Raw genomic sequence first — 27,959 nt, 5'->3', positions numbered from 1 at the left:
ATGCACAAGTCACACTTCACAATGTTAGCATTACTCAAAACTACCGTAAAAGCAAAAACAGTGACAAAATGATGTGCATTAACTCAAATAATAATAATAATAGTAATAATAAAAGACTTACAGTTAAACTGTATAAATGTGCACTACAATACAAACATAAAAACAAAATCGAATTAGAGGAAATTAAGATATTTTCAGCCAAGTGTGGTTTAATTATTCTCTCAAGCGTGATTATATCAGCGTTTCATGTCAAAAACAGCCAATCAATCAGAAGCATCACAACAACCCACTGTTATTTTAGCATCATTCAGATACTAGTTTTTATTAATATTTTAATTTTCAAAAATATTTTCTGATTTAATTTTAATTGTATTAATTTTTTTGCGTTTGTCTAAAAAACAGCTTTTTTTTCTGAAATGAATCGCGATTAATCACACCTAACATTAAAGTTTTTAAATATACTTATATATTGCAATAATTTCACATTCAATCTTCAAATTAATGTAGAATCAACATTAAGACAGTATATTTTTAATATTTGTTTAATGGCATCTCTTTTATGACTGAAGGTGAGTCTCACTGATAACAATATTACAGATGTCTCTATGAAATTGTTTTTTAGGAAACTGAATATAGCCATTCAACATGACAGTATAACTCAGAGCTATCAATTTTAACATTTATTAGACTTTAAAAATTAATAACTTCTAATTTAAGTGAACTTCAAACAATCTTCACATAAACCCATTATAATGAATGTCATATTTACCTGTGCCCTAAGTTATCAAACACTAAACTCTAAATTAAATATAGATGAATCCTTAAAGCTGTTAGATTCCGTCTTCTTTCTTTAGTTCTTTGATGAACAGCATCACAGCAGCTGGTTATGAGGTTATTCTGCTTTAAGAGCTGCTGCTGCTGAACATGATGCACACCCAACACACATCCTAATAACTCATAACCCTTTACAAACCCACACCAACCCCAAAACTACAAACTCTCTATACTGAGCTGAGGAGTTGAATCAGGAGTGTTAGATGAGGACAGATCTGAAAACCACTGTATTTCAGAGATACAGTATGTTCCTAAATCTGACTCATATATAAAAAATACTTACATGCACAGTTTTAAGGCAGCTTTCGCCTTTTTTGTAACTTCATGACTTAACTGATGACATAACTACAACACTGCATGCTCACAGTTCTCATGTAATGACACAGGTTACAGCGTGCGCTGCTGCATTTGTGTGTGCAATCGAAGAACTCGCGCTACAAACACAGTATAATGGTTGACAGGACAGGAAAATTGGTTTTTACTGACGTATGGAGTATGACCGCTGTTCAGTGTTGCTCTACTGAAGCTCCTCGACACCTGTAGCTTTTCTTGTCAAGAAAAAAGAGACAGAAGCAGCAGTTGTGAGTGTGGTGGACAAACCTAGCTCCACCCCTGTGTTAATTGCATAATATATTTTTAACACGTCAAACTGAAAAAATTAATTGCATGCATTAACGTGTTAATTTTGTCAGCATTTAAAATAAGTTTTAACTTAACATTTATTTCAAGTAACAAATGGTTATGGTTTCAGCTGCAGACAGAGGTTTTTATATTAATGTAAACTGTAGTAAATCAGAATAAATCACACTGTGTCATGCCCTTGATATTCACATACATGCGCTTGATATGTCATAACTTGATTTTCAGAGAATATCAGTAGGACACAGACAGCGGAGTGCTTGTAAAGCAGTGTGTGATGTGTGTTAGATACGCAGTAGCATGTGTGATATGCTGTAATGAATCAGCTTGGGTTTGCATGATCTAAACATCACCACGACCCAATCACAACCACCATATCGCAATACTATATCAATGCAAAATATTACACACAGTGCAAAGTGAACTGAACCCCAAACTGGAACAGAAATGCACAAGAGAAGCATTATGGCGAGAGACATCTTTCCTAAACCATATCCAGGGATTCTGAGCACTGCGTGGACGTGAAGCAGACAGGGATGCTTTCAGAAGTGAGGAGCGTCCAGCAGTGATTCTTGGAAATGTGTGAATGAGTTGTGTTGGAGGATTAGAGAGCTGAGCTTATCCTAGATGAGCCGCGGTCAGACAACATCACCACACTGTGTGTGTGTGTGTGTGTGTGTGTGTGTGTGTGTGTGCTTAACGCCGAGAGCATTACGGGGTTTTAACAATACATCTATGAAGCAATCATGTCACAATAATACTGTAACCAGCTGTTACACCAGGACAGTGTGGCAGAAAATAAAATCTATTATGCCTGGCATATAAAATAAAACTCCGCAGAGAATATGGATCTCACATTCAAGGAGGAAAAAACAGCTCAGTTTCATTCTGAAGCTCAAACTGAGCAAAAATATACAATTTGTTGTAGATGCTGCTATCTTTATGATAAAATTCTGATGCTTGTAATGTAAATCAATTAGATCTTTATAACAGTATAGCAGAAACTTACAAAAAATTACAGAAACATCAATCATCACTCTTTATCTCCAATAATCTGTTGATGAGATCTAAATGATCCAAACATATGATGCAATGCAATCCAATACAAAAAACACTCAGATAATACCAAAAAATAAATCACGAAGAAAAAACTACATGTTACATACAGTAACCAAAAAGCAAAATTAAAAAGAAGAAACTAAAACAAAGTAAAGCCGAGCTGTTTCATTCTGTTACCAAAAAGCATCTTTCTCTCACTGATGTTCATTCACATTCAATTTATATTCATGCATTTAGCAGACGCTTTCATCAAAAGTGACCTACACTGCATTCAAGATCAGTTCATGCACTCCCTGTGAACCGAACACATAAGCCTGGTTTGATCTGTATTTATAGTTGTGTATTCTGATGGAAGACAGTGCAGCTTCCTACAGAATCAAACCACAGATCTGTGGGCGGACAGAAGCGTGAATGTGAAGTAAATGTGTTGTTTTCTAGAAATATCTGCACAGAGAATACTTCAGCAATGCTCTGTCTGGGAAACAAGTGAAGCAACATATACACGACCATCACCATCAAATTACTCAATGACGTCTATATGCAAACGGGCTCTTATGATTGGATAGCCTCTTTGCATGTATAATGAGTAACCACAAGTTCAGTTTAATGAATAGATGTTGGTGGCCATATGCTAATGAGCTGATGTTAATGATGCTATGTCAATCACAGTTTATTCTGTTTGACTGAAGGGGAAGTCTGAGTCTGTCACAAAGCACACCAAACTCTTACAGAGCGAGAAAGGCCCTGTTGTTCCCTCACAGAGTGTCTGACAGAAACCCACACGACTGCTGGAGTGAGCGAGGAGCAGGATGTGTGTCAGTCCAGCATTACAAACACATCTGAGAGGATCAAATGGACTGCTTGCACTGAGCCTCATGACACACTTCCGTTTTGACATAATACAGCGCAGTTATTTCCGGTTATGTGTATTTTCAACGTGCTGTAATCATCTAGTTGACTTAAATGCCTATTAAAATGAGAGTCCGCGGGACATTTTCAGAGACAGGAGAAGAAATATTCTGATGATCACTGTGTGCAGAATTTTCCAACCTCAGCGTAACGTGAGGATTTAATCCAGCGTAAGCCGATCTGATGAAGCAGTGGCTGGTAAAGCACAGGGTGTCAGTGCTCTAAACTAGTGATCGCAACGCTGCGGTGTGTGAGATATGATCAATACGATCAGAATAAACCTTTATTATCTGTATTTAATATTCTACTATTCTGTGACATTTTTCATTCACAATCATTTCACTGTATGCAATGCCAAAATATGAATATTCAAAGTAGTCGCACTGTCAATGCGTAACTGTTAGAAATGAATTAAATGCTTCACATCGTTAAACACGCAAATGTGCAGTTGAATTATTGAAACATTACCATCACCAGTGTTTAGTACCTTGCATAATTATTTGTTTCATACATGGTCTAAATTCAGAAGCATGGTTTGCAAGTGTATTTACATAACATTTACATGGCTATTCTAAAATGTGAGTATAGTTAAAGCTAAATGGTAAGACACACAGTAGGATTTTTAGAAAGGAAAATTTAAAGGGGTCATATGGTGCTGATAAAAAGAACATTATTTTGTGTATTAGGTGTAATGAAATGTGTTTATGTGGTTTAAGGTTCATAAAACACATTATTTTCCACATACTGTACATTATTGTTTCTCCTCTATGCCCCGCCTTCTGAAACACGTCGTTTTTTACAAAGCTCATCGCTCTGAAAAGCGAGGTGTGCTCTGATTGGCCAGCTATCCAGTGCTTTGTGATTGGCCGAATACCTCAAGTGTGTGACGGAAATGTTACGCCCCTTAACATACTGTGATGTGTGTCCGGCGCAATGAGACAAAAAACATTAAAACCCATTACAAACGAGGAATTTGTTGCATCCAGCGGTCGACATAATAACTGATTATAATGACTTATACTGTGTTTTTAAGCATTACGTTACGTATCACGCTGCATAAACATAAAACCATGTCTGCATTTGTGATTGGAGAAACGACAAACGCTACTCAAAACTCACGTCTGAATCATCAGTGACAAATTATTTAAATATGAAAACGTACTTACAGGCTGTGAGTCAGAAGTGCCAGACTGTCCTTGCAAAGTCTGAACTGCACAACTTTATAGAAACAGCCATTGTGCCACAGACGCATTGCAGGCTACTGGTTCAGGAAACAGTCACTGCACACATCTGAACATTTGGGTTGAACTTTTCTGGAACAGTGTTGTAAATACAACTTAATCCCTGATTTCTAGTCGTGTCCTCTTTTGGAAGAACAAACAAAGTAGTTTCGCTTTCACAACGAAACACACAGCGTCTCCACGGCAACAATACTACAAATAGAATCAAAGTAACACCTTCTTTCTTTGCGTGAACATTTGGGTGGTGTTATGCAAATCTTCCCACACAGTGACGTAGAGACATGGAGGCGTGTTATAACGAGGTGTTTTAGGAGGGTGTGGTTGATCCTTAACTTTTATAAAGAATATCTCTTTGGGTTTGAGACTTTAGTCTTCGCAACTTCACAGATCTTAACTATTCACAAACAGCTTGTAACACTCCAAACTTGAAATTGCATCATATGACCCCTTTAAAAGAGAAATATGAGGGAGAATCAATAAATAATGAACAATTTGCTGCATTGTGTATATAATATGTAATCATGTAATCCATACAAAAATAACTGTAATCTGATTATAAGCATTTGAAACTGTAATATACTCTAATAACAAGCACTTGATTTTGGTAATCTGATTATATAACCCAGATTACATGTAATCAGTCACTGCCCAGCTCTGCCACGTTCTGTCCTCTGAACTGTGTGCGATTTGAAGGCTGTGAAATCAAACAGGCCAACATAGTAGATGTATCAGATCAAACATAATGAATGGATACAGTAGGCTATACATGATGTGCAAATAAAGGGTTAAACACACTAAACATTACATTATAAAACAAAAGTAACTGCTTGCGCAGCATTTTAAAGCAATCTTAAATCACTAAATAAAAATAATAAACCAAAAACAAATGCACAGACCAAATGCACTCATCTGAACACAGTCATTATATCACACTTACATCCATCAACTCCTTTAACATGACTGCGCTCAGAAAAATACTGTTTCTTGTGTTTCACTGAGAATTTTAGACCTATGTTTAATGTCTAGCGATAAATATTTTAGTGACGTCTGTGAGGAGATGCACTAGCTGCATGAAGAAAATGGAAATAATCACATGAGTTTCTAACATTTACACATACAGCTGTGAAATGTGATTCACTGTAACTCATGACTGCGGATGTTTATTTTCATTATCGATTACAATCGATTTTATTGATTAGTTGTTGCACCCCTACATTATTTAAATCATACTTTAAGAGTGCTAGCCAATGTTTTCATGCACTCGTTTCTGTCAATCAGATGAATCCAATCCGGTTTCAGATTGTGAATATGAATCCTAAACACTGCAATCTGACTCTCAATGACACATGAAGTGAAGAAAGCCAAATCATGGCACCACCAGAGCTCCGCAAACATTACTGTCATTTTGCCTTGAAGACAAATCCAAAAGGAAAGCTTTTTTAGCACATATTTAGTAAATAAACTGATCAGATCATAAAACATGAAACTAAAAAAATATTAAAAATAAACATGTGCACACTCATATGATGCAAAACGCATGTAAATGAACCCATCACAGCACTGCACGCGTGCAAGAGATTTCTGAGAAGCTAACGGCATTCAAGCCTTTACATGCTTCATTTGTTCCTATTGATCAGATTATTTCAGACCAGAGATCCATTCAGATGGACTCCATCAGATCAGCTGATGTGTTTACACGAGGGCTCTTCAGCCAGACTCAAGCATTGATCCATTATAGATGGATTATTTTCAGAGGCATTCAAAAGAAGCAAAAGCAAATCCAATGTCTACTACAGAGAACAAGAATCTTTTGTGTCCCCTAAAGATATTGACCTCAGTGGAAATGAATTAACCCACCTAAACAAAACCAGAAGGAACAAAAATCACTGACTGACCTCGATGACCGCCTGAAAAAACGGCGTCTCATTCTGACCCTCTTATGGAAACTATAGAGAGGTCAGAGGAGCCGACCGCAGATGATCACAGTGTTACTGCAGTGTACAGAAACTATGCTCATCAAAATGATGTGAGAGACAGTGACTGACTGTACAGAAACTAAGACTCATATAAAAGATCAACACTGACCTCTAGTGTGCAACATCAAACCCTTCCCATCAGCACTCTCTTTCTGAACCACACGCTCCTGTACTGTACATTCAATCTATGAAATCAACGTGTGTTTCTCTGAACATTACATCTGATAGATGTGAGAGATCAATATAATGAACTGTGATTAATTACAGCATTTATAAAACGGTTATTCTATATACGTAATAAGGTTTCACAGAATAAAAATGGAGCAAATAGAGTGTAATGATATTAATAAAAACAGTGTTCTTCCACCAAACAATGTAGTTCCTCAGAAACAGTTGTGGTTCCAACAAAGTGGTTGCCGAGCAACACAGAAGTAAACAAAGGTGTAATATGAGACATAAAAACACATATATAAAGCTTTGAACGTGGCTCAGCCAATCAGAATCAAGGACTGGAACTATCTGCTTTATAAACATTTATTGACCATCAGTTGCAATGCTTTAATCCAATGTGAGCTAAAAGGTCTCATATTTAAGCTGATACAGATGATGAGCAAACGACAGAAACAGAGCAGATATATCAAGATAACACTTTACAATAAGGTATCTTTGTTAACACAGGCTTGCTGTAATGCATTTGAATAAATGCAGTTAGTTACTGTACTCCAGTATCTTTTTGGTTACTTAGTAGTTTTACTGAGTATCAAATATTTCAGCAACTTTCACTTGAGTATATTTTTAATAAGTACATGTACTCTTTACTCCAGTACACATGTGATGCAGTTCTTCATCAGTATTTCTGTCTTGTTTTTCAGTGCAAATGTCTAAAGATCCTTAAATCGATCTTTGAAACACAAAACAACACGAGAAGCCTTGCTTTCTGTTAAAAACAAACTATGTTTATGAATAAAACAAGAACGGGCTCAGAAAAATCAGCTTTATTCAAAGTGAAAACAAGTGTTGATTCCCACATGACAGATATTTGTTTTTGTTTTGACAATAACTAAAATAATTTTGTCAATTCTCAGAAAACAAGACTTTATTTTACATTAGCATCTGCAGGAAATGTATCTTGATTTAAGGATGTTTAGATATTTGCACTGAAAAAGAGATAAGCATACAGAGGAAGATACTCATCTTTGCAATGCGTGCAGTATTTAATGACTTTCTGAATTTAAGACTTTCTGCTCTGATCTCAGACCTCTTTAAATCCTTAATCTGTGGATGGGTGAACTAAGACTTAAGAACTTCAAGAGCCAGCGGAAACCCTGTAGCATTATCTATTAACCTACACATTAATGGAATAACTAACGTGAACTAACAATGAGAAAGCAACACATTTAATAATCTTGGTCCAAAAAAAAAAAAAAAAAAACACCCGTTCAGCGTTTGCTCATGTTAGTTTACAGTGCATTAACTAATGTAAACAAAAACAGTGTTTACTTTACAAATGTAGTTGACTAATGTTAACAAAAGGAACTCTACTGTAAAGTGTTCGCAACATTAATGAAGACGAAGAGTTCGTTAGCCTGTGTCTTTAAATGAGCATCCCGTGTTATTAGCATGAACTCTTAATGATGAAGGGAACAATTCCACTGTTTGCTCATGTTGTTGTTTTCATCGTTTTAATGCTGCAACAATTCAGTACTTATGAATTTAGTATAACATAAAGTACTTAATATATGTGAACATGCAAAACAAAAACAGATCCAGTATTCCTCAAAATGAAGAAATAGAGAGAAATGCAAACTCAGAATATAATGCAAACCGACAATAATTAAATATATTAAATAAGACATATCCCTGACCTTCAATGATTCCAGTTCAACACCAATATCTTTGCTGCTGACCTTCAATGATTCCAGTTCAACCACACTAATAAGCAGAAATGACTTTAGATACACATAACATCTGCGTTTCTTTTTTTTCTTTTATTGCTGAAGAGTGTCCTATTATTTATGAGCATTAGAGGATTGTTTGAGCCGCTTCCTCTACTGTACAGAAGTGGCTATTCGAGCAGGATGATTCAGGCTCTGCTGGATTGTTTAATGGGGTGACAGCGAGTCAGTCGGGGGTCCAGGAAAACAGAAATAAATACTGTGTGGCAAGCACAACACACACAGAAGCAATGCTCTTCAAACAGCTTTGAATTATAAACTCAGCTACTTAGACCGAAGTACACCGGGGACAAGGTTTATATACAGTACTGTGCAATAAATAAATACTTTAATAAAAGCAATTGGCCTACTGGCCTTTTGCACAGTACAGTACATTAAATAAAGATCAAAATCGCCTGAGAAAACTGGGGGCTTATACAGTATGTACAGGGATGATAATCAACAAAGCATGAGACAATTAGAAACCATGGAAACAAAGTATCAATGATAACTCAGACATACAGGAACAGAGGAAAGAATGAAAACAAAACCAAAACAGAATATACACCTGACAGGCATGTTAGCCCTCTGATGTTAATATATAGAAAGAGTGCTGTTTATTTCCTAGTTGCTGTGAGCATTGCTTTCAAACATAATTACTTGTGCTAAATTATGCATTGGGTATATATTGGGACATGATTGAAATCGTTCAGTTTTTTTGTATTTGTTAATTTGAAGTGTCATTTTTTACATGGTTTTACTCAAATCTGCACACAGAGAAGGCATTTTGGTACTCATACTAGCTACATATAATCACTTTATCAGGCACACAGAAGAGGTCAGAGTACTGGGGGATATTTCAGTATAACGGAGTGATTATAAACCATGAACAGAGATCTGGTGTGTGGTCTCTCCGGAGGTTTGAAAAACTCTGCATCACAAACTGAGTAGAATAGCTCTTCTCACACTGATTTTTTATTAAGTTTGCTTTGAGTTAGTTATTTGATGTTATAAAAACAAGGTGTGGTGTCATGACTGTGTGATATGCATCTCCACCAATCACTGCACAGAACACAGATGATGTCATCAGTGCAAGATGACAGGCAGACAAAACGTTTTCTAGAGAGGAAAGAAGTGGAGATCCATCTTTTTTTACAGTCTATGCTATGCACCAATTTGCACACAGAAATCTGAATATTGCATAAAGCCAGGTTCAATATTCCTGTTTGATTTTTGACATATTACAGTTAAAGGTTTGTAAAAACATGATCTCTATTTTTTCACCCCATAAATCCATAAAGTAAAGAATAAAATATTGTATATATATATATATACAGTACAGGTCAAAAGTTTGGAAACATTACTATTTTTAATGTTTTTGAAAGAAGTCTCTTCTGCTCATCAAGCCTGCATTTATTTGATAAAAAATACAGAAAAAACAGTAATATTGTGAAATATTATTACAACTTAAAATAATAGTTTTTTCTATTTGAATATACTTTAAAAAAAATAATGTATTCCTGTGACGCAAAGCTGAATTTTCAGCATCATTACTCCAGCCTTCAGTGTCACATGTAACATCCAGTCTATCACATGATCATTTAGAAATCATTCTAATATTCTGATTTATTATGAGTGTTGGAAACAGTTCTGCTGTCTAATATATTTGATGAATAAAAGGTTAAAAAGAACTGCATTTATTCAAAATTTAAAAAAAAAATTCTAATAATATATTTTCTTTACTATCACTTTTTATCAATTTAACACATCCTTGCTGAATAAAAGTATTGATTTTATTTTAAAAAAAGAAAGAAAAAATAAATTACTGACCCCAAATTACTGACCAGTAGTGTATATTGTTATTACAAAATATTTATATTTTAAAAAACATAGCTTCTTTTTTTTTTTTTTTTACTTTTTATTCATCAAAGTATCCTAAAAAAGTATCACATGTTCTGAAAAAATATTAAGCAGCAGAACTGTTTCCAACTTTGATAATGAATCATCATATTAGAATGATTTCTAAAGGATCATGTGATAATGATCCTAAAAATTCAGCTTTGCATCACAGAAATAAATGATAATTTAAAGTATAATAAATTTAAAAACAATTATTTTAAATTGTAATAATATATCACAATATTACTGTTTTTTCTGTATTTTTGATCAAATAAATGCAGGCTTGATGAGCAGAAGAAACTTCTTTCAAAAACATTAAAAATAGTAATGTTTCCAAACTTTTGGTCTGTACTGTATATATATTAGTGTGAATGATATAAGAACAAACCATTTAGTAAAAACCATCAGAATATAGAAAGGAAGTGGAGAAAAAGATGAATGAATGAATAAAATAAAGACTTGCATTTGTGTGTTTCACTAGTCTGAAAAAAAGACATATAAAGGAAATCTCAAAATTGCGTAGTGCATGAAAAACAGTGGCTTTGCCTGTAGTGTCTTGTCTTATAATTGATTCAGTGCTGTGTTGTATTTCTCAGTCTGACAACATTCCTGTACCACAGAGTTTGTAAATGACCTGCAAACCTGAGCCCAAATAACACAGCAGAAACCTAGACGTGCTCTACAGCAGTGCTTCTGAACTGAGATTACACACACACAACGTGAGGAGAAGCGCAGACGTGATCCACACTAACACACACAGGTGAACACTGTATATCAGAAGTGTGACGAAACTGTCCAGTCCTCGTCAGTCCAGAAGCACTGGTTCATTACTGATCTCTGTCTGTGAGAGCATGCTGATGGTTTACTCACTGAGGCTGACGCTTGTCTCTCGGTGGTAGTATCCATCTGCGCTCTTCTTCTTCAGCATGGAGCACAGGTCCACTCTACACACACATTCGTCTCCAAACACACGGCCCTCGAACTCAGAGAACAGCGCCGGATCCAGCTTCTTAACACCCTGTGAAGAGACACACACACACACACACACACACACACACACACACACACACACACACACACACACACACACACACACACACACACACACACACACACACACACACACACACACACACACACACACACACACACAGCTAAAGGAGGAGCTCTTTCTTCAGAAACAAACAGAGTGTTTCGTTCCCTCCTTTTAGCCCCAGACTCTTTCATTACATGGTGAAGAGCAGCGTGAACATTTGGCTAAACGTCTCCTCAGTGAAAGAAAGTGACGTGGAAGCAGAGGAGGGTGAGGCGTGTCTGGTGGATTGTGGGAAGGTTGAAGCGGTGTAATGTGTGTTTGATTTGATTGTGGAGGACTGGTCTCAGCCCTCACTGTCTGAACAGATGGCTTCATCCTCAACACCTGACTCACAACCACTTCTGCTCAACAACACCGCATGTATCTGACCAAAAATACATGAAAAACAGGGAAATATTATTATAATTTAAAATATCTGTTTTCTGTGTGAATCTCTGTTAAACTGTAATATATTTCTGTGATGTGCAGCTGTATTTTCAGCATCATTACTCCAGTCTTCAGTGTCACATGATCTTCAGAAATCATTCTAATATGATGATCTGCTGCTCAAGAAACATTTCTGATTATTATCAATGTTGAAAACAGTAGTGCTGCTGTAATGCACACACCTGCACAAATAAATGACTGCACTTATTCTGTCTGTTCATCTACAGATAAAACTGTATTATTATGAGGAAGAATAGTTTATCATGGTTATCACAAATAAATAAGTATCTATTGATCACTGTTGTCGTGTTACAGTGAATTTGCTCTGGAAAATAATCTGAACGCAGTTTAAGTGAAAAGGGAAAGAGCAAGATTTCAAACTTAAAAATAATCTGAACGCAGTTTAAAAGAAAAAGAAAAAAACAACAAACCAAAACTAAACTTCATTTCTATAAATAAACTGACAAACACACAGAGACTGCAGTATCTGCTTATGATTAGATTATCAAACACATCCTCCTCCTCCTTCACACACACACACACACTCCTTCTCACCTGTCTGCGTAGTTTAGGTGCTCGAGAGAGCTTGAGAAACGTCAGATGAGGTTTGAATGCTTTGTCATCTCCAGACGCGATGCCCCGCTCCTCAAACGCCTTCCTGACGCTCTCTGTGTGGAGAGAAACAACACTCAGAGAGACAGATGCATCCTGGGATAGTCTATTTACAGCCTCCGCAGCCAGGCCGAGACTACCCCATAAACAAGACCATAAATACAAGATCATAGAGCGCAAGAGAGAGCAATACTGAGAGAGAGAGAGAGAGAGAGAGAGAGAGAAGTAAGGATCCAAAACACTCTGCTCATGTGTGTATCACATTAACTTAGATTTATTTTCAGTAAGGATCCAAAACACTCTGCTCATGTGTGTATCAGAGTATCGGAGTGTTTCACTGTCATATCAGTCTGATCACACTCACACTGGAAACACTGGAATACTGGAGATCTAAATACAGTTTGATTTATTTTGGTAAATGATGACTGTGTTATGAAAGCTGCAGACAGCTGTAGAACCCTGATTCCAGAAGAGCTGGGACGTTTTGTGAAATAACATCAAATCAAGAATATGTTGTTTGTTCACTCTCTTTAACCTTTATTTAAAGGGACACTATTATGTAAATTTCAGCCTGGTTCATGTGAAGCGTGAACACAGATGAGCGGATGAGGAATGCTGTACCTGCCATGAGCGTGAGTGTGCTCAGATGCTCTCCGTCCGCGATCTGAACGAAAGCCACTTCCTGTTTAAAGTGTCCGATTCCAGCGAAGGGCAGGACCAGCCTCCGGCCCCCCAGCAGAGCGTTCAGAGGAGACTCCAGCTCTGAGAGTGTAGACGCAGCGCTGCACACACAAACATACACACACCCAGCTAGTCAAGTCACTCCTCCTGAAACATTTCATCACAGACACTGAGAGCGAAGGCGTGCCATAATAACTGCTGAGGAGTGAGCTCTGTTTCTGGCCTCTGAAGACAGTAAAACAGCTTAGATTTAGATGATGCTCTGTTCAAGATCTGCATTTAGTGTAATTCAAGAACAAAGACGGACCACACAAAACATCATAATAGCACTATTATTATAAACTACTACTTCTTCTGAACTGAACTAACATTGAAGTGACTCGAGCTGAAATTAACTTTCCCAGTAAGGGCTTATATTTGCACCTTGGAAAGATTTCAGGGGCATGTTTTACTTTTTAATGGCTATTTTTATGATTACACTGTAATGAAATGTTTCTGTGTTGTTTTTTTAATGTCAGATATTTTAATCAGTCACAGTGCAAGGTCATTGTTTCTGCAAAGACAGAGCAGTAGACATGCATTAACACTAAAACTGCATAATGGAAACAGCCTATCACTTAAAAACAGGAACTAATTAGAGGGTGTGTGTGTGTGTGTGTGTGTGTGTGTGTGTGTGTGATCTTACAGATCCAGCTGCTCCTGTGTGCTCAGGTGTGTCACCAGTAGAGTGATGTGTAGAGTGTCCACAGGTATCAGCGCTCGGGACAGACGACAGTCCTTCTCCAGCAGCAGCTTCTGCACGTCCTGCACCCCCTGCTTGATCTGAAACACACACACATGCACGCACATGCACGCACACACACACACACATGCACGCACACACACACACATGCAGCAACACAAAAAAACACAACATTTTCTTCACAACCCATGAATAAAAGACACACAACTGAATACATAAACACTCAAGACCCGAAACATGAAGTCCATATTGCAAATTAAATTTTTTCATTATTTTAATATTCAAGAGGCATCACATAGCATTATTTATGCGACTGTAATTGCAGTGTAAACACATCTAAATGCCACTTCTGCTGTGCAAAGCTGGATTTTGTTTATAGTGATTTCATCTGATTGGTGCCAGCCTAAACGTGTCTTGCTGTAACTGAATTTATTGATTAAATGTAAGAACCTGACATAAGAGACGATGCATACCTCTAACAAGGCTAGACAAAAGAGCCCTTATAAAGGTCAGAACGCCCCTGGAAATCAATTTAGAGATGCAAAAACTGAACCGACCAAGACACCAGCACACAAACAATCAGATAAATATCATTTAATTATCCGTATTGAGATATTATTAATCGTCAGCAGCACCTCTGAGAGAGACCCTGCTGTAAGCGTGAGTCTGTGACTGTCTCTGGCTCGTACCTCTGGGTTTGTGATGGGCACCGAGACAAAGTAGTTTGGGCGAGCCGTGTCCTTCTTCTTCTTCTTCTCACCATCTTCCTCACTCTCCACTCGAGCGCTGTCTCCTCTCTTACGCTTCTTCTTCACACTCGACTCGCCTCTGGAGACTGAGACACCAAGACAAGCATTCAGCCACACTTCACCTCATTCACACTGAAAATAAGCAGAAAGTGGAACAGTATTGTGCACTGTTTCTAAACTAATCCGATGGATGCTCGTCACGTTCAGTAACACAGCTGGTAAACCTCTACAGACCTGAACGGACACTATGACAAAATTTCACAAAATCCATGATAGTATTTCTATGACTTTCCAAAAGAGGGAAAAACACATTTGTTAGGAGAGACAAATGTCAAATTAGCTGTTACTCCCTCAGCCACTGTATCAGAAACACTAACTAGCTTTCTGTAATTTAATGTCAGTGTGATATATAAAAAAAACATAATCATAATTTTAAAAAAGCACTGCTAGATTTAATATCTGTGAAACGTGTCTCAGTCTGTGAACGAGTTAAGAACTGATCAAGTGATGCTGACCTTATCATTCACAGTGAAAACATTGCTTTAGAAACAGGAGCATGTGCACTAGTCAGACTGCACTTCTAAGAATGTGACGCCATTGAGAAGCAAACGTGAAGAAGCAGCACCGCTGAACTCTTCGGGAGAGAGACGCCGCACAACAAATCTTTTATTCATAGCATGTAGCCAGCTGGGAAATCTGAATGCAAGAGCAGCTGCGGTACAAGGACGATCCACGTCTCTCCGGGCAGCCACACATCGACGGGGCTAGCCTACAGGAGCCGGATCACACCGCCGCTCTGAGAGGTGAGTGCACTCACAGCCCAGCTCCTTCCAGACCTCGGTGCTCGCGAAGGGAAGCTCGGTCATCAGGCTGCAGGCGCTTTCTGCCTCCTTCTGCTGCTTCTTCTTGCCTGCCGCTCTCTTTGGCTCTTTCTTTGCTTTTTTGACCTTCTTGACTGCTACAAAGAAAAGAAAGACAGCAAATAAGGACAGAAAAGCAACACGGCTGGTGCTCAGTGATAAACGACCTTCACAGATGTTTGCATTATGCCTATAGATAACAAGCTGAAGCAGGTTTTACTTTGGATATCAAACCCAAACCAAATACTGTGGTGCTGTGATACCGCACAGGCCTGATGATTTCTAAAGACCTCTTGAATCGAGATGGATTCATTTTACATTCATAGCACAAAACACGCTTTCCAAGAACACAGCTGCTCGCATATTTAGTCTGGCATTTTCTTAAAGTTGCATGGTTTTTTGAAGAAATGCAACATGTTGATGTCGGCAGGATGACTGTGTGCCAAAATACTGTAGAGTTTGACCGGACATCAAACACAAGGGAAGCACTTTAAAAAGACTATTGTTTCTGCTGTCATAACTACCCATGATAATATGTGTCCCTGCAGCACAGAAGCAGTCTTAAGCAGCACAGGTATATTTGTAGCAATAGCCAACAATACATTGTATGGGTCACAATTATACATTTCTCTTTTATGCCAAAAATCATTAGGATATTAAGTAAAGATCATGTTCCATGAAGATATTTTGTAAATTTCCTTCCGTAAATATATCAAAACTTAATTTTTGATTAGTAATATGCATTGCTTAGAACTTCATTTGAACAACTTTAAAGATATTTTTTTCAATATTTAGATTTTTTTGCTCCCTCAGATTCCAGATTTTCAAATAGTTGTATCTCAACCAAATATTGTCCTCCTAACAAACCATACATCAATGGAGAGATTAGTTATTCAGCTTTCAGATGGTTAAAAAAAAAGACCCTTATGACTGGTTTTGTGCTCTAGGGTCACATATTGTATTGTTAGCATTGATTTTCCTCCAGACCAAGACCCAATCAGCACCTACATCCGGGTGTTTGTGTTGAGTGGACCTGACTTCACACCTACACTAACAATCACCAAAACACAGCTGGTTTATACACACTAAGACTTCACAAATGAAGAAAACCCATGTACAGTGTCAAAATATTATCTGGCACCGCTGTGTATTGAGTCATTTGGTCTTGAATCAAATGATTTGGCATGTGTTCCTTTAGTGCTCAAGCGCAGCACACGTGGACAGTAGTGTGCGTGTCTCACCCTCGGTAGTGTTCGTCTGTTGTGTAGTGCTGTGTTGTTGTCGTGTGGACACGGAGTTATTGTTGATCTTGTCCATGGTGTTCGCTGTAGCTTGCTGTAGACTCACACAGCAGTGTCTGTGAGCTCGGACACACAGCTTCACACAGAGGCGGCCGATCATGTCCACACACACTGTCCGGATTGATTCTGGACACTCCGCTGCACGGAGATGTACGCTGTATGCGATTTGATCTCAGTGTGTGTTTGTTGAGTGTGTAAATAAGCTCTTGATCTTACAGTCCCGCCATTAAAGCGGCGCGGTTTCCCTCGTCGGGCGTATTTCTGAACTTACTGCACTGCAGGATCAGCTTTCGTGTTAAAAACAGAGCTCTCAGTGTTTACTGCAGCCTCAACACAACACGACACACATGTTACGGGCAGTCAGAGGGGACACGCGCTGCTCGACGGGAAAGCGCTTCGAAAAACAACACACAGCTGAACATTCGCTCTTCGTGTAGATAAATCAAGATCTACCAGTGACTATAAACCTGATAACATTATGTCTCGTGCACCATATTCCAGGTCTTCTGAATCCATACGATGCTCTGTGTAAGAAACTTTAGAAACTCATTATTCGCTGAAACTCTTCTCTTCATCTCGTGTCTGATTTGGACTTCTGCATATTCATATTCAAACTTTGTGCATCAAGAGTTGGGAAGACACGTGCAAAACCTTTTATGACCCTAAAAATATAAATATTATTTAAGCAAAATTTACTTTTCTTTTGATTTCGTGGTGACATATGACCTGAATCATTTTTGACACCTTATGAGGAAGACTTGGCTCATGAATATTAATTACATAATTTGACATTTACCCAGCAGGATTAACTGACTTGCTGAAATGCTGGTAATTGATATTCATAATTCTGAATCCTACTATTCTGAAGAATTGAAATGAATAGCGTTAGGTTATGGAGTGCAGAGTTCATCAGAGTAACAGGAAGCATCAGCGAGACCCAATGAATATTCATGAGCTCAGCCTCACGTCACAGTAGAAGCTGAATCTGTGTCTTGAGCTGAGTGTTTCTGTTCTTACCCAGCGCTTCCTCCAGGCCTTCATTTCCAAACAAAACTCTCAGCCTTGTCAAAACATGACACAGCAAAGGAAAAGATTTGCCTCACAATCCAGTGATTAATTATCATGCTATTAAATATTCGTGTTATTCTTCGTTAATTAACCAGCACTAAATCTAGAAGTTCAAAGTGTCAAACAGACCCATAATAAAATGTAATATATGACACATAGCCCTATATCAGAGTGATATTGCCATATTTGTTACCAATTACATGATACTTAATTTTCATGTGCACACATTCTCTGGATAAATTAAGATATACCTTTTAAACATATAAATCCCCATAGTTTGTGATTTTTTTTTTTTTTTATGTATCTGTAAAATTTTTTTTTTATGTATCTGAAACATTTACTGGTGTAGGCCGGGAGTGGTCTGATTGGTCGGAGCAATTTGATTTGGCGGCTGATGTAAATGATTGGGATGAACCCTTAAAACTTAAGTTTATGTCTCTTCTACTCTCTGGGCGTGCAAGAGATATTTATAGTGGTTTGTCTGCTGAGGCTAAAGGAAATTATGTGCTGCTAAAAGCTGCTATGGCTAGATGCTTCGAGCCCTGTGATAGTAGCGATTGGAGTAGGGCTACATTTACAGCCCGCCGGCGTATGCATAATGAGACCGTAAGGGAATTTGGAAATGCCTTACGGCGTCTCGCCGCTAAAGCTTACCCCACAGCTGATAATTGCACTCGTGATATGTTGGCAAGAGATCAGTTTCTTACACATTTTGCAACCGGTGACTTCCGTATTAGCCTGCGCCGAGCAAAACCTGATACCCTAGAAGATGCAATTGATCTTGCTTCTGAATTAGAACTTCTTAGGAATATGGAGCAAACCCATCTAATGCCTGATGCAAAAGTAAGGGGAGTAGTGGAGAATAAATCTAAAAATGATGAACAAATGCAAATGATGCTAGGAATGGTGGAGGAATTGAGGCAGGAAGTCAAGTCTCTTCGTACAACAGTGAGTAACATTCAACAGTCTATGGTGAACCCTACTACTTCTCAATTTTTCAGGGAACCTGTACGAGAGCCCAGGAATAGTGGTTCACAAGGGGCCGTAGATCGAGCCAGAGGGGCGGGGGGTGGTTGCTGGGAGTGTGGGTGTACTAGACATATAAAACGAGACTGCCCATACTCGCAGGGAAACTACAGGGGGCAGGCACTGTAGGCCCACTACCTGCCCCCTGGAGAGTTGATACATATGCGGCCTCTGTAAGCAACCAGGGTGGCTCTGGATACATCGGAGCCAAAATAGGTGCGTCAGACTCCCTTCTTTTGGTAGATAGTGGGGCAACATTATCAGTCATACCAAAACAACGTTGGCTTGAAATCACTAAAGGGGGAACAGAACTGTCTGGACATCATGGTGATGTGTCTGCAGTTAATGGAGGGTTGATGGGGATTTTGGGAAAATGGCAAACAGTCTGCCAGTTTGATTCATTGGCATTAATCGCTGAGTTTTTGGTAGCTGATGTGCCATCCCAGGATATTCTGTTGGGTTTCGATTTTTTGAGTAAATATGGTGTCATTGTGGATTTTGGTAAAAAGGAGTGTCGAATTATGGGTAAAATGTTTCCCCTGATTGTTCCGGCAGATATTGATAAACCTCCGACCATGATTGTCTTGGAAGATACTGTAATTCCCCCACGTAGTGAGGCAATCATTGCTGGAAAGGTGGACAATTCCTTCGTGGCCTGTTGTGAGGGTATGTTGGAACCATCAGACACATTATCAAATCAATGTGATGTAATGATAGCTCGGGTGGTTTGTAGGGTGGAGAGGGGTATACTGCCGGTACGGGTGATTAATGTAACTAAAGATGCCCTTACATTAAAGGGGGGTATGAGGTTGGGAACTTTACATACCGATATTGAGGTGGGCTGTAAGGCTGAACCTTTGGGCATGGGTGAGGATGAGGATGGCCCAAATGAGCCTTGGTCCGTTGACAAGCTTATTGCTCATTTTGGGTTGCATCAGAAGAATTTTACTCCATCTGATTTAAGAGATATTCGTGAGCTGTTACAAAGAAATATGTCTGTGTTTAGTGAGGGGGAGGGGGATTTGGGGAGAACACACTTGACATTGCATCAGATCGATACAGGGGATGCGAAGCCTGTGAAGTTGCCACCCCGTCGTGTTCCCCTCCATTTGCAACATGAGGTAGCAGACCATGTAAAGCAAATGTTGGCAAATAACATAATTCAGCCTTCTCATAGTCCCTGGGCAGCTCCGGTAGTTTTGGTACGCAAGCGTGATGGCGGCCTCCGTTTTTGTGTGGATTATCGTAAGTTAAACGATGTAACCCGGAAGGATGCGTATCCGTTGCCACGGATTGATGATGCCCTTGACAGTCTGAATAAAGCTTGTATTTATCCTGTGGATAAATATAAGACTGCGTTTATCACTCGCCAGGGTCTGTTTGAATTCAATGTTCTTAGTTTTGGTCTTTGCAATAATCCAAGTACATTTCAGCGACTGATGGATCTGGTGCTGGCAGATCTTCAGTGGACTACCTGTCTGGTGTACATGGACGATATTATTATATTTGGACGGACCTTTCAGGAACATTTGGACCGTCTGGAGGAAGTTCTAATAAAACTACGCCAGGCTAATCTCAAAGTCAAGCCCACTAAGTGTAACTTGTTTGCCACTCAGGTGCAGTATTTAGGACACATCATCTCATCAAAGGGGGTGAAAGCAGATCCCGCAAAAGTGGAGGCTGTGCGTCAGTGGCCGGTGCCCAAAAATCAAACAGAGGTCAGGAGCTTTTTGGGTTTAGCCTCGTACTATCGGAGGTTTGTGAAGGGGTTTGCTGAGATAGCTCGCCCCCTGCAACAGCTCACTGAGAAAGGCAGGCGGTTTAAAATGGACAGAGGCATGCCAAACAGCTTTTGAGCAGCTCAAAGTGAGTTTAATGTCAGCTCCTGTTCTTGTATACCCTGATCCCTCTAAAACATTCATTGTAGATACGGATGCTAGCGATGCTGGTATTGGGGCTGTATTGTCACAAGAAGAGGGGGGGTTTGAACATGTTATAGCATATGCTAGCAGAGCCCTCACTAAGCAGGAAAGAAAATATGCCACAACCAAGAAAGAGCTGTTAAGCATGGTCACGTTCATCAAGAATTTTAAACATTACCTTTTGGGTAAGGAATTTGTCCTGTGAACTGATCATAATTCCTTGAGGTGGTTGCACAATTTCCAGGGCTTGGAGGGACAGTTAGCCAGATGGGTGGAGCAGTTAGCAAGTTTCCAGTATAAAATCGTTCATCGCCCGGGACGAGGGCATGCTAATGCTGATGCCCTTTCTAGGCTGCCTGCTTACCTGTCAACTCCAGTGCCCTTGGAGCCAGCCCCCCTGACACGAGGGGCGCCTGTAATAGCTGCAGTACAAAAATGTGCCTCCCAAGGTAACCCCAGAGGGGGAAGGTGATGAGCTGGCTCAGGCGCAATGGGAAGATGCAGAGTTACATAAGATCATTGCTCAAAAAAAAAAAGAGGGAGGGACTGGGTTGCAACCACCGGATGATCTACAGAAGTATGCACCAGTATGGTCCCAGTTACAAATGCAGGGCTCCCGGTTGGTGAGGTTTCCTCCATTGAACTCGGATGCCGCAAACCAGGTCCAGGTGGTTATTCCCACGGTAATGGTGTCAGACATCTTGAGACAGTTGCATAATGATGTTACGGGTGGACACTTGGGAATACAGAAATTACAAGCAAAAGTGAAAGATCGGTTCTATTGGCTGGGCTGGTTTGGGGATGTGAAGCGGTGGTGTCGTGAGTGTGTGGATTGTGGGTCCAGGAAAGCTGTGGGGAAACAATGGCGGGCCCCACTCCAATCGGTGGTAACATCAAGGCCCTATGAGCGTGTCGCGGTGGATATTTTGGGACCTCTTCCCGAAACCCCCAAAGAAAATAAATATATTGTAGTTATTGGGGATTACTTTTCCAGATGGACGGAGGCGTTCCCTCTTCCTAATCAGGAAGCGGAGATGGTGGCTAAGTTGCTGGTTGAACAATGGGTGTGCCGCTTTGGAGCCCCCAGGATAATCCATACTGATCAGGGCCGAAATTTTGAATCTAGGTTATTTAAAGAAGTGTGCCAGTTGCTGAACATTTATAAGACCAGGACGTCACCGTATCATCCTCAATCGGATGGGATGGTTGAAAGGTTTAACAGAACACTGGCCTCTATGTTGTCTCTGTTTGTAGATGATAACCAAGCTAACTGGGATATCCTGTTGCCGTATGTGATGATGGCCTATAGAAGCAGCGTTCACTCCAGTACTGGGTTTACACCCTACAAAGTGGTTTTTGGGAAAGAGATAGTCCTTCCTGTTGATGTTATGCTTAATTTGGGTGGGGGGGAAACATTCTCTTCCACATCAGAGTATGTGGCTAGACTATTGGAGACATTGTCTACAGTGGTAGAGGCGGTAAAGGGCCATCAGTTAAGAGCTGCGGTGAAGCAGAAGGCAGACTATGACTTCAGAGCACATTTCCAATATTATTCTGAAGGAGAATTGGTCTGGGTTTGGGGGAAAGTGAGGAAAAGGGGGCTCCGTCCAAAATTACAACGACGGTTTAAGGGGCCTTATCAAGTCACGGAGAGGATAACCGAACTTCTGTATAAACTTGTGCCAGTTGAGGGGGGAACAGAAATAGTGGTGCACTTCAACCGACTTAAACCATGTCTTGCTTCTGTAACAGAGGTTACCAGTCAAGAGGGTGCAGAGAGCCAACGGGTAGCTGGCGTCCCACTTAAGGAGACCTGGCTGCAGACGTCAGATTCTACAGCGGGTCGAGAGAGCGAGGTGACAGTGCCAGGGGCCAGATCCGAGGTGCCCCCAGTCACACCTACGAGGGGAGCAAGTGGGGTGCCAGGAAGCAGTGCTGCCTCAGTGGGATCACAAGGGCAAAGGGACCGGCCTGCTTCGACCACACAGGACCAAGGTGGTCAAGGATCTTCACACATGGGGCATATGCAACCATCAATGACTAGCCAAGTTCCAATGACCGGGGAGGTCCAACAAGGTGCAACGTCATCCAAAGACTTATGTCCAGGACGAGCAAGAAGGGCACCTGTGTGGTCCCGGGACTATGAGATGTTTTGAATTTGACTCGAGGACGAGTCTGCCTTATGGGTGGGGGGAGTGTAATGAAGTGACATGGGAAAAATGCATTGTTATGACTGCTGTGTGTGGGGGGGGAGGGATTTGAGGGAAGAGGGGGTTGAGTTAAATAATTGTTGCACCTGACCATTGATGAGCGTGGAGTCGTAGAGAGAACGATAAATAGAGTGGCACAGCGAAGTGTGTGCGGCGCGCTGGGAAGCAGTAACTTTGCTAAACGCCGAGCTGCACTCAAGGTTGGGGGGTGGGTGCCGTTCGCATGCTGTTTAGGGCTGCCGGCGGTGAAAATAGCTTAGTAGGCTAACCTGTAGATAAGGCCGGGTATAGGAGTGCGTTGGGCGGCCCGGCTTCTCAGAAACGGGGTGCTCCGTTTCCGCTCTAGTCGGAGGCCTCGCGAGCGCTGGACTGGTGTCTGTTTTCTCCCCTCTACCAACCAGCGCCAAAGCTTAGACCCCGGGGGAGGGTCTCGCATCACGGGAGAGTTAAGTTTTTAATCCTTTGTGTGTGTGTGTGTGTGTGTGTGTGTGTGTGTGTGTGTGTGTGTGTGTGTAATTTTAAATCTAGCAGTCTAGCCATTTCATGAGGGGGTGGGAGGGTTACGATGAACTGAATTCTTATGTGGCAGTCTGATGGTGTCTTTGGTGTGAGGGTTACGTGCTGTGTGAACGTGTGTCGTGTCCTGCGGGGGTGATATGTGTTTCATAGCTTTGGCCTATTTATTGTATGTGTGCTAGTTTGGTTATAGTTTAATTATTGCGGTTCTCTGTGTAGCATGTTCCATGGTGGTGTTGTTCGCCCAGATTGTTTAACATTAGTGCTTGGGACTTCTAGAACCTGACCCATTCTGACATGTTTGGTAACTGCCTGAAGGATATTTAATAAAGATTATTGTTTCTACCCCTGTGGTGCTGCTTGCTCTGTAGAGTAGATTCCTTTAGCCACAACACTAAATCCTCCTGGTTAGGTTTATTACATATCCTAACATACATATTTATTTGTATGGGATATATATGAAAATATTCCCATTTCAATGAAGCTTTCATATTTATGACAATGCAGATGCATATATTGGATTTGCATATGGGGAACAACAAAAGAGAACAAGCAGAAAAAGGCACAGACAGAGTTGGAATCTAAACAGAAACTCTCCTGCACGTTCATTCAGTGTTCAGGTGTGTAGGGTGGCTGTTATTGGCTGTGTTCTGCTTCTTTGTAGTGTGTAACATCAGACCGCTGCTTGGGTTTCAGGCCGCCGAGGGCCAGCTCCACTGTCCAGGACAGGTTCACAGCGGAGCAGCAAGCGTGTGTAAAGGAGGCACCGGTTCGTCCGGGTGATGTGTGCTCCCTGATGTGTACCTGAAACGTTCGGCCTGTCGTCTGGAGCTTGAGGTGAGCCAGTCATGAGTGTTTAACGGGGTCAGGGCTTCGGTTACACACTGTTCTTTCGTATCAATGCACTGCTTGCTGTATAACAAAGCAAGAAAACCGTTTTCACTTCCAGCAACCAGCGTAATGACAAAGCTCTGCTGGCACGGTTGGCTTTTTTTTTGTCAGAGCTGCGTTGAAGAAATATGTAAAGAATGGCTGGATGCTTAAGAGACAGCTCCTCATGTTTTTAGTTCTGTAGAAATAACCCGGATGCTTTCTGAAACATGATCGTTTACTCTTCTTATCTCTTTAAAATCTCATTATTTTCTCACCCTCATCACAATTCTGTCTACATTATTTAGTTCCTCTGAAAACAAAAGGAGAGTTTTTTTAATAATCTTCTCATCTCCATGTGAACATTAATCTTTCAAGTCTTCTGAAGTCATGTGCGTGGAGCAGACTGAATTGAACTTTCTCTGTACTTCTATTTCTCGTGAGTTCTTGTGTGTGTGTGTGTGTGTGTGTGTGTGTGTGTGTGTGTGTGTGTGTGTGTGTGTTCTTTCTCGGAGCTTGACACACATGACCACCATAAACTGTCATCGTATGGAAAGAGCAGCCTGAACATTAATCTAAGTTTCTCCTTCTGTGTTTCATTAAAAAGAGCAAGTCATTACGAGTCTTCATCAATCTATATTTATTTTTTAGTTTGAGTTATTTTCGTACATCAAGTTAAACTAAAGTACTGTAAAATGGAAAATGTTGCCTTGGCTGAAATAAAAAGTTTTTAATATTTTATTTCAAGTAACAAAAATGTTTTGTAATGGTTTTCATTTTAGTTAACTAGATATACAGGTATATATGACCACACACTGTATGCCCTAGTATTAATAAATATAAAACATAATATTAATAACACTAAATAATCACTTATAATGAAGGAATATGAACTAAAAAAGTGCTACAAAACTATAAAAGCTACTGTATGTAAATATATAAATAATGATACAAGATATATAGTAATATATATCAGTGTTATTTTAGTATCATTGAGATGCTATTATAGTTTTTATTCAAATTTAAATCAGTTTCATTTTTACTTGAGTTAGTGTTATTATTTTGTGTGTGTGTGTATATATATATAAACTATGTATCTTTTTTATTAATTTTTTGTATATCATTTTTAGTTTGAGTTATATTAAGATAAAATAAATTAAAATAAGAAATGTTACCTTTGGGAATAAAATGTTATATATATATGTATATATGTGTGTGTGTGTGTGTGTGTGTGTGTGTGTGTGTGTGTGTGTGTGTATTTAAATGGTTTTAAAGGGATAGTTCACCTTCAGTTGCTTGTAACTAAAATTAAACTATCCCTTTAATATTAGTTAAACTAAAAACCCAGTTTATCACACACACACACACACACACACACACACACACACACACACACACACACACACACACACACATATATATTTAAATATTATCATACACCATATCCCCTAATATTAATATATATAATGTTTTTTAAAACTATACTACTGCTGTCATATTAACAATGGTTGTTCTTGCTATGTCTAAAGGTGCATGTGTTTATGTGTGTGACTAAGGCCAAATTTAGCATAAGGAGGCTTTGAAAGTATCCTCTCTCCATCCCAAATCCCTTTACGTTAGCTCTGTTCACAGGCACTGTCAGATCAACAACACTATTAATACCCTGCAGGTATTAACCGTGAGTTGTGCGGTGAGCCCGGAGTGACCCCGGAGTGCGGTTCACGCGGCGGTCCGCTGGATATCTGTGGGTCAGGTGGAGGACTGTGATAATGCTGTAATCCTTCTGAAATCTGTACAGTCATGCTCTGGGCTTTCAGCAGGCGGAAGGAGAAGTCTTAACTGCGGAAGAAGAGCGTCCAGGCTGTTTCTGGACGATCGAGTTCTTCAGGTCATCAGCGTGGTCTCAGCCGGACTGACTGCACACAGGTACACACGCTCTGCTCTCGCTCGCTACAAGCTTACTAATGTCCAGAAACATGAGTACGTCTGCCCTAAAACTCTCTGTTCTCTTTCTTTCCATAAATCACACTAAATGCGGACGGATTATGACTGTGTTCTCTTCTGGACATCTGCTCATCCTCCGGTGAGTGGCCAGTTTTGTTCTGACGCACACCAGCAGACACTGAGTTTATCGTAAAACCTTCTGATCTGTGGGCTTCTTCCTAAATGCGTAAAAATGAGCTGTGTAGACAAATGCAGTTGTGAATATCTTCACAAATCTGAGAAACATCATCACGTGCTCCTCACATCCTGATGATGCTGGCAGGTGAATGTCATTCACTGAAGTCACGTGTTTGATCTCAGCAGCGTTCGCAGACATCTGTGTGTCCAGACTCTGACTGAGGTCATCTGTGCCAAGTGCTGTTGTTATCGCTGTAAACGTCTGTTTGTAAGGAGGAATAACTAAATGTGTGTTGAAAGGTCTGAACAGGTTAAAGTCCGTGTGAACTGGAAGTTGTAACTGCCTGTATTTCAGTGTTGTGATGTGTTTCTATATGAAACTGAATATTGAATAGAGGGCAGGGCTTGATTTTTTATTAACTTTCTTAACAAGACTAATAATGTGCACAGAGTACATTCAGATTTCATGTGGAATTTAAATAAGATATTGTACACTGATGGATATGGACCCTTTTCTATATACATATTTTTGTGTTCTCATTTGCAACAATAGCAAAAGAAAAATCCATGATGGCTTATATATATATATATATATATATATATATATATATATATATATATATACAGTACAGACCAAAAGTTTGGAAACATTACTATTTTTAATGTTTTTGAAAGAAGTCTCTTCTGCTCATCAAGCCTGCATTTATTTGATCAAAAATACAGAAAAAAACAGTAATATTGTGAAATATTATTACAACTTAAAATAATAGTTTTCTATTTGAATATACTTTAAAAAAAATAATTTATTCCTGTGATGCAAAGCTGAATTTTCAGCATCATTACTCCAGCCTTCAGTGTCACATGTAACATCCAGTCTATCACATGATCATTTAGAAATCATTCTAATATTCTGATTTATTATGAGTGTTGAAAACAGTTCTGCTGTCTAATATATTTGATGAATAAAAGATTAAAAAGAACTGCATTTATTCAAAAAAAAAAAAAAAAAACAATTCTAATAATATATTTTCTTTACTATCACTTTTTATCAATTTAACACATCCTTGCTGAATAAAAGTATTGATTTTATTTTAAAAAAAAAAGAAAAAAAAAAAAATACTGACCCCAAATTACTGACCAGTAGTGTATATTGTCATTACAAAATATTTATATTTTAAAAACATAGCTTCTTTTTTTTATTTTTATTTTTTACTTTTTATTCATCAAAGTATCCTAAAAAAGTATCACATATTCTGAAAAAATATTAA

General features: G+C 39.3%; 1 protein-coding gene across 2 annotated transcripts in view; it reads right to left on the bottom strand.

Moving 5' to 3' along the window:
* LOC109082589 (A-kinase anchor protein 7) overlaps positions 1 to 17,365 on the bottom strand; it is a 35,684-nt gene extending 18,319 nt beyond the window's left edge. Inside the window, exons 1-7 of one of the 2 annotated variants that reach the window (XM_042777299.1) lie at positions 16,899 to 17,365; positions 15,615 to 15,752; positions 14,738 to 14,883; positions 13,992 to 14,128; positions 13,247 to 13,407; positions 12,569 to 12,681; positions 11,362 to 11,509 (exon numbers count right to left, since the gene is read on the bottom strand). In XM_042777299.1, the coding sequence (XP_042633233.1) occupies positions 11,362 to 11,509; positions 12,569 to 12,681; positions 13,247 to 13,407; positions 13,992 to 14,128; positions 14,738 to 14,883; positions 15,615 to 15,752; positions 16,899 to 17,058 (1,003 nt within the window). In that variant the 5' untranslated portion in view covers positions 17,059 to 17,365. Of the gene's footprint in view, positions 1 to 11,361; positions 11,510 to 12,568; positions 12,682 to 13,246; positions 13,408 to 13,991; positions 14,129 to 14,737; positions 14,884 to 15,614; positions 15,756 to 16,898 lie in introns of both variants that reach the window. The other variant, XM_042777298.1, reaches the window with a different exon arrangement.
* Between the last annotated feature and the right edge of the window lie 10,594 nt (positions 17,366 to 27,959).

The sequence above is a fragment of the Cyprinus carpio genome, chromosome A20 (genome assembly GCF_018340385.1).
Source record: "Cyprinus carpio isolate SPL01 chromosome A20, ASM1834038v1, whole genome shotgun sequence".
Classification (NCBI taxonomy): domain Eukaryota; kingdom Metazoa; phylum Chordata; class Actinopteri; order Cypriniformes; family Cyprinidae; genus Cyprinus; species Cyprinus carpio.
Note: the sequence above shows the minus strand (reverse complement) of the source record. Positions and strands in the feature narration are given on the sequence as shown.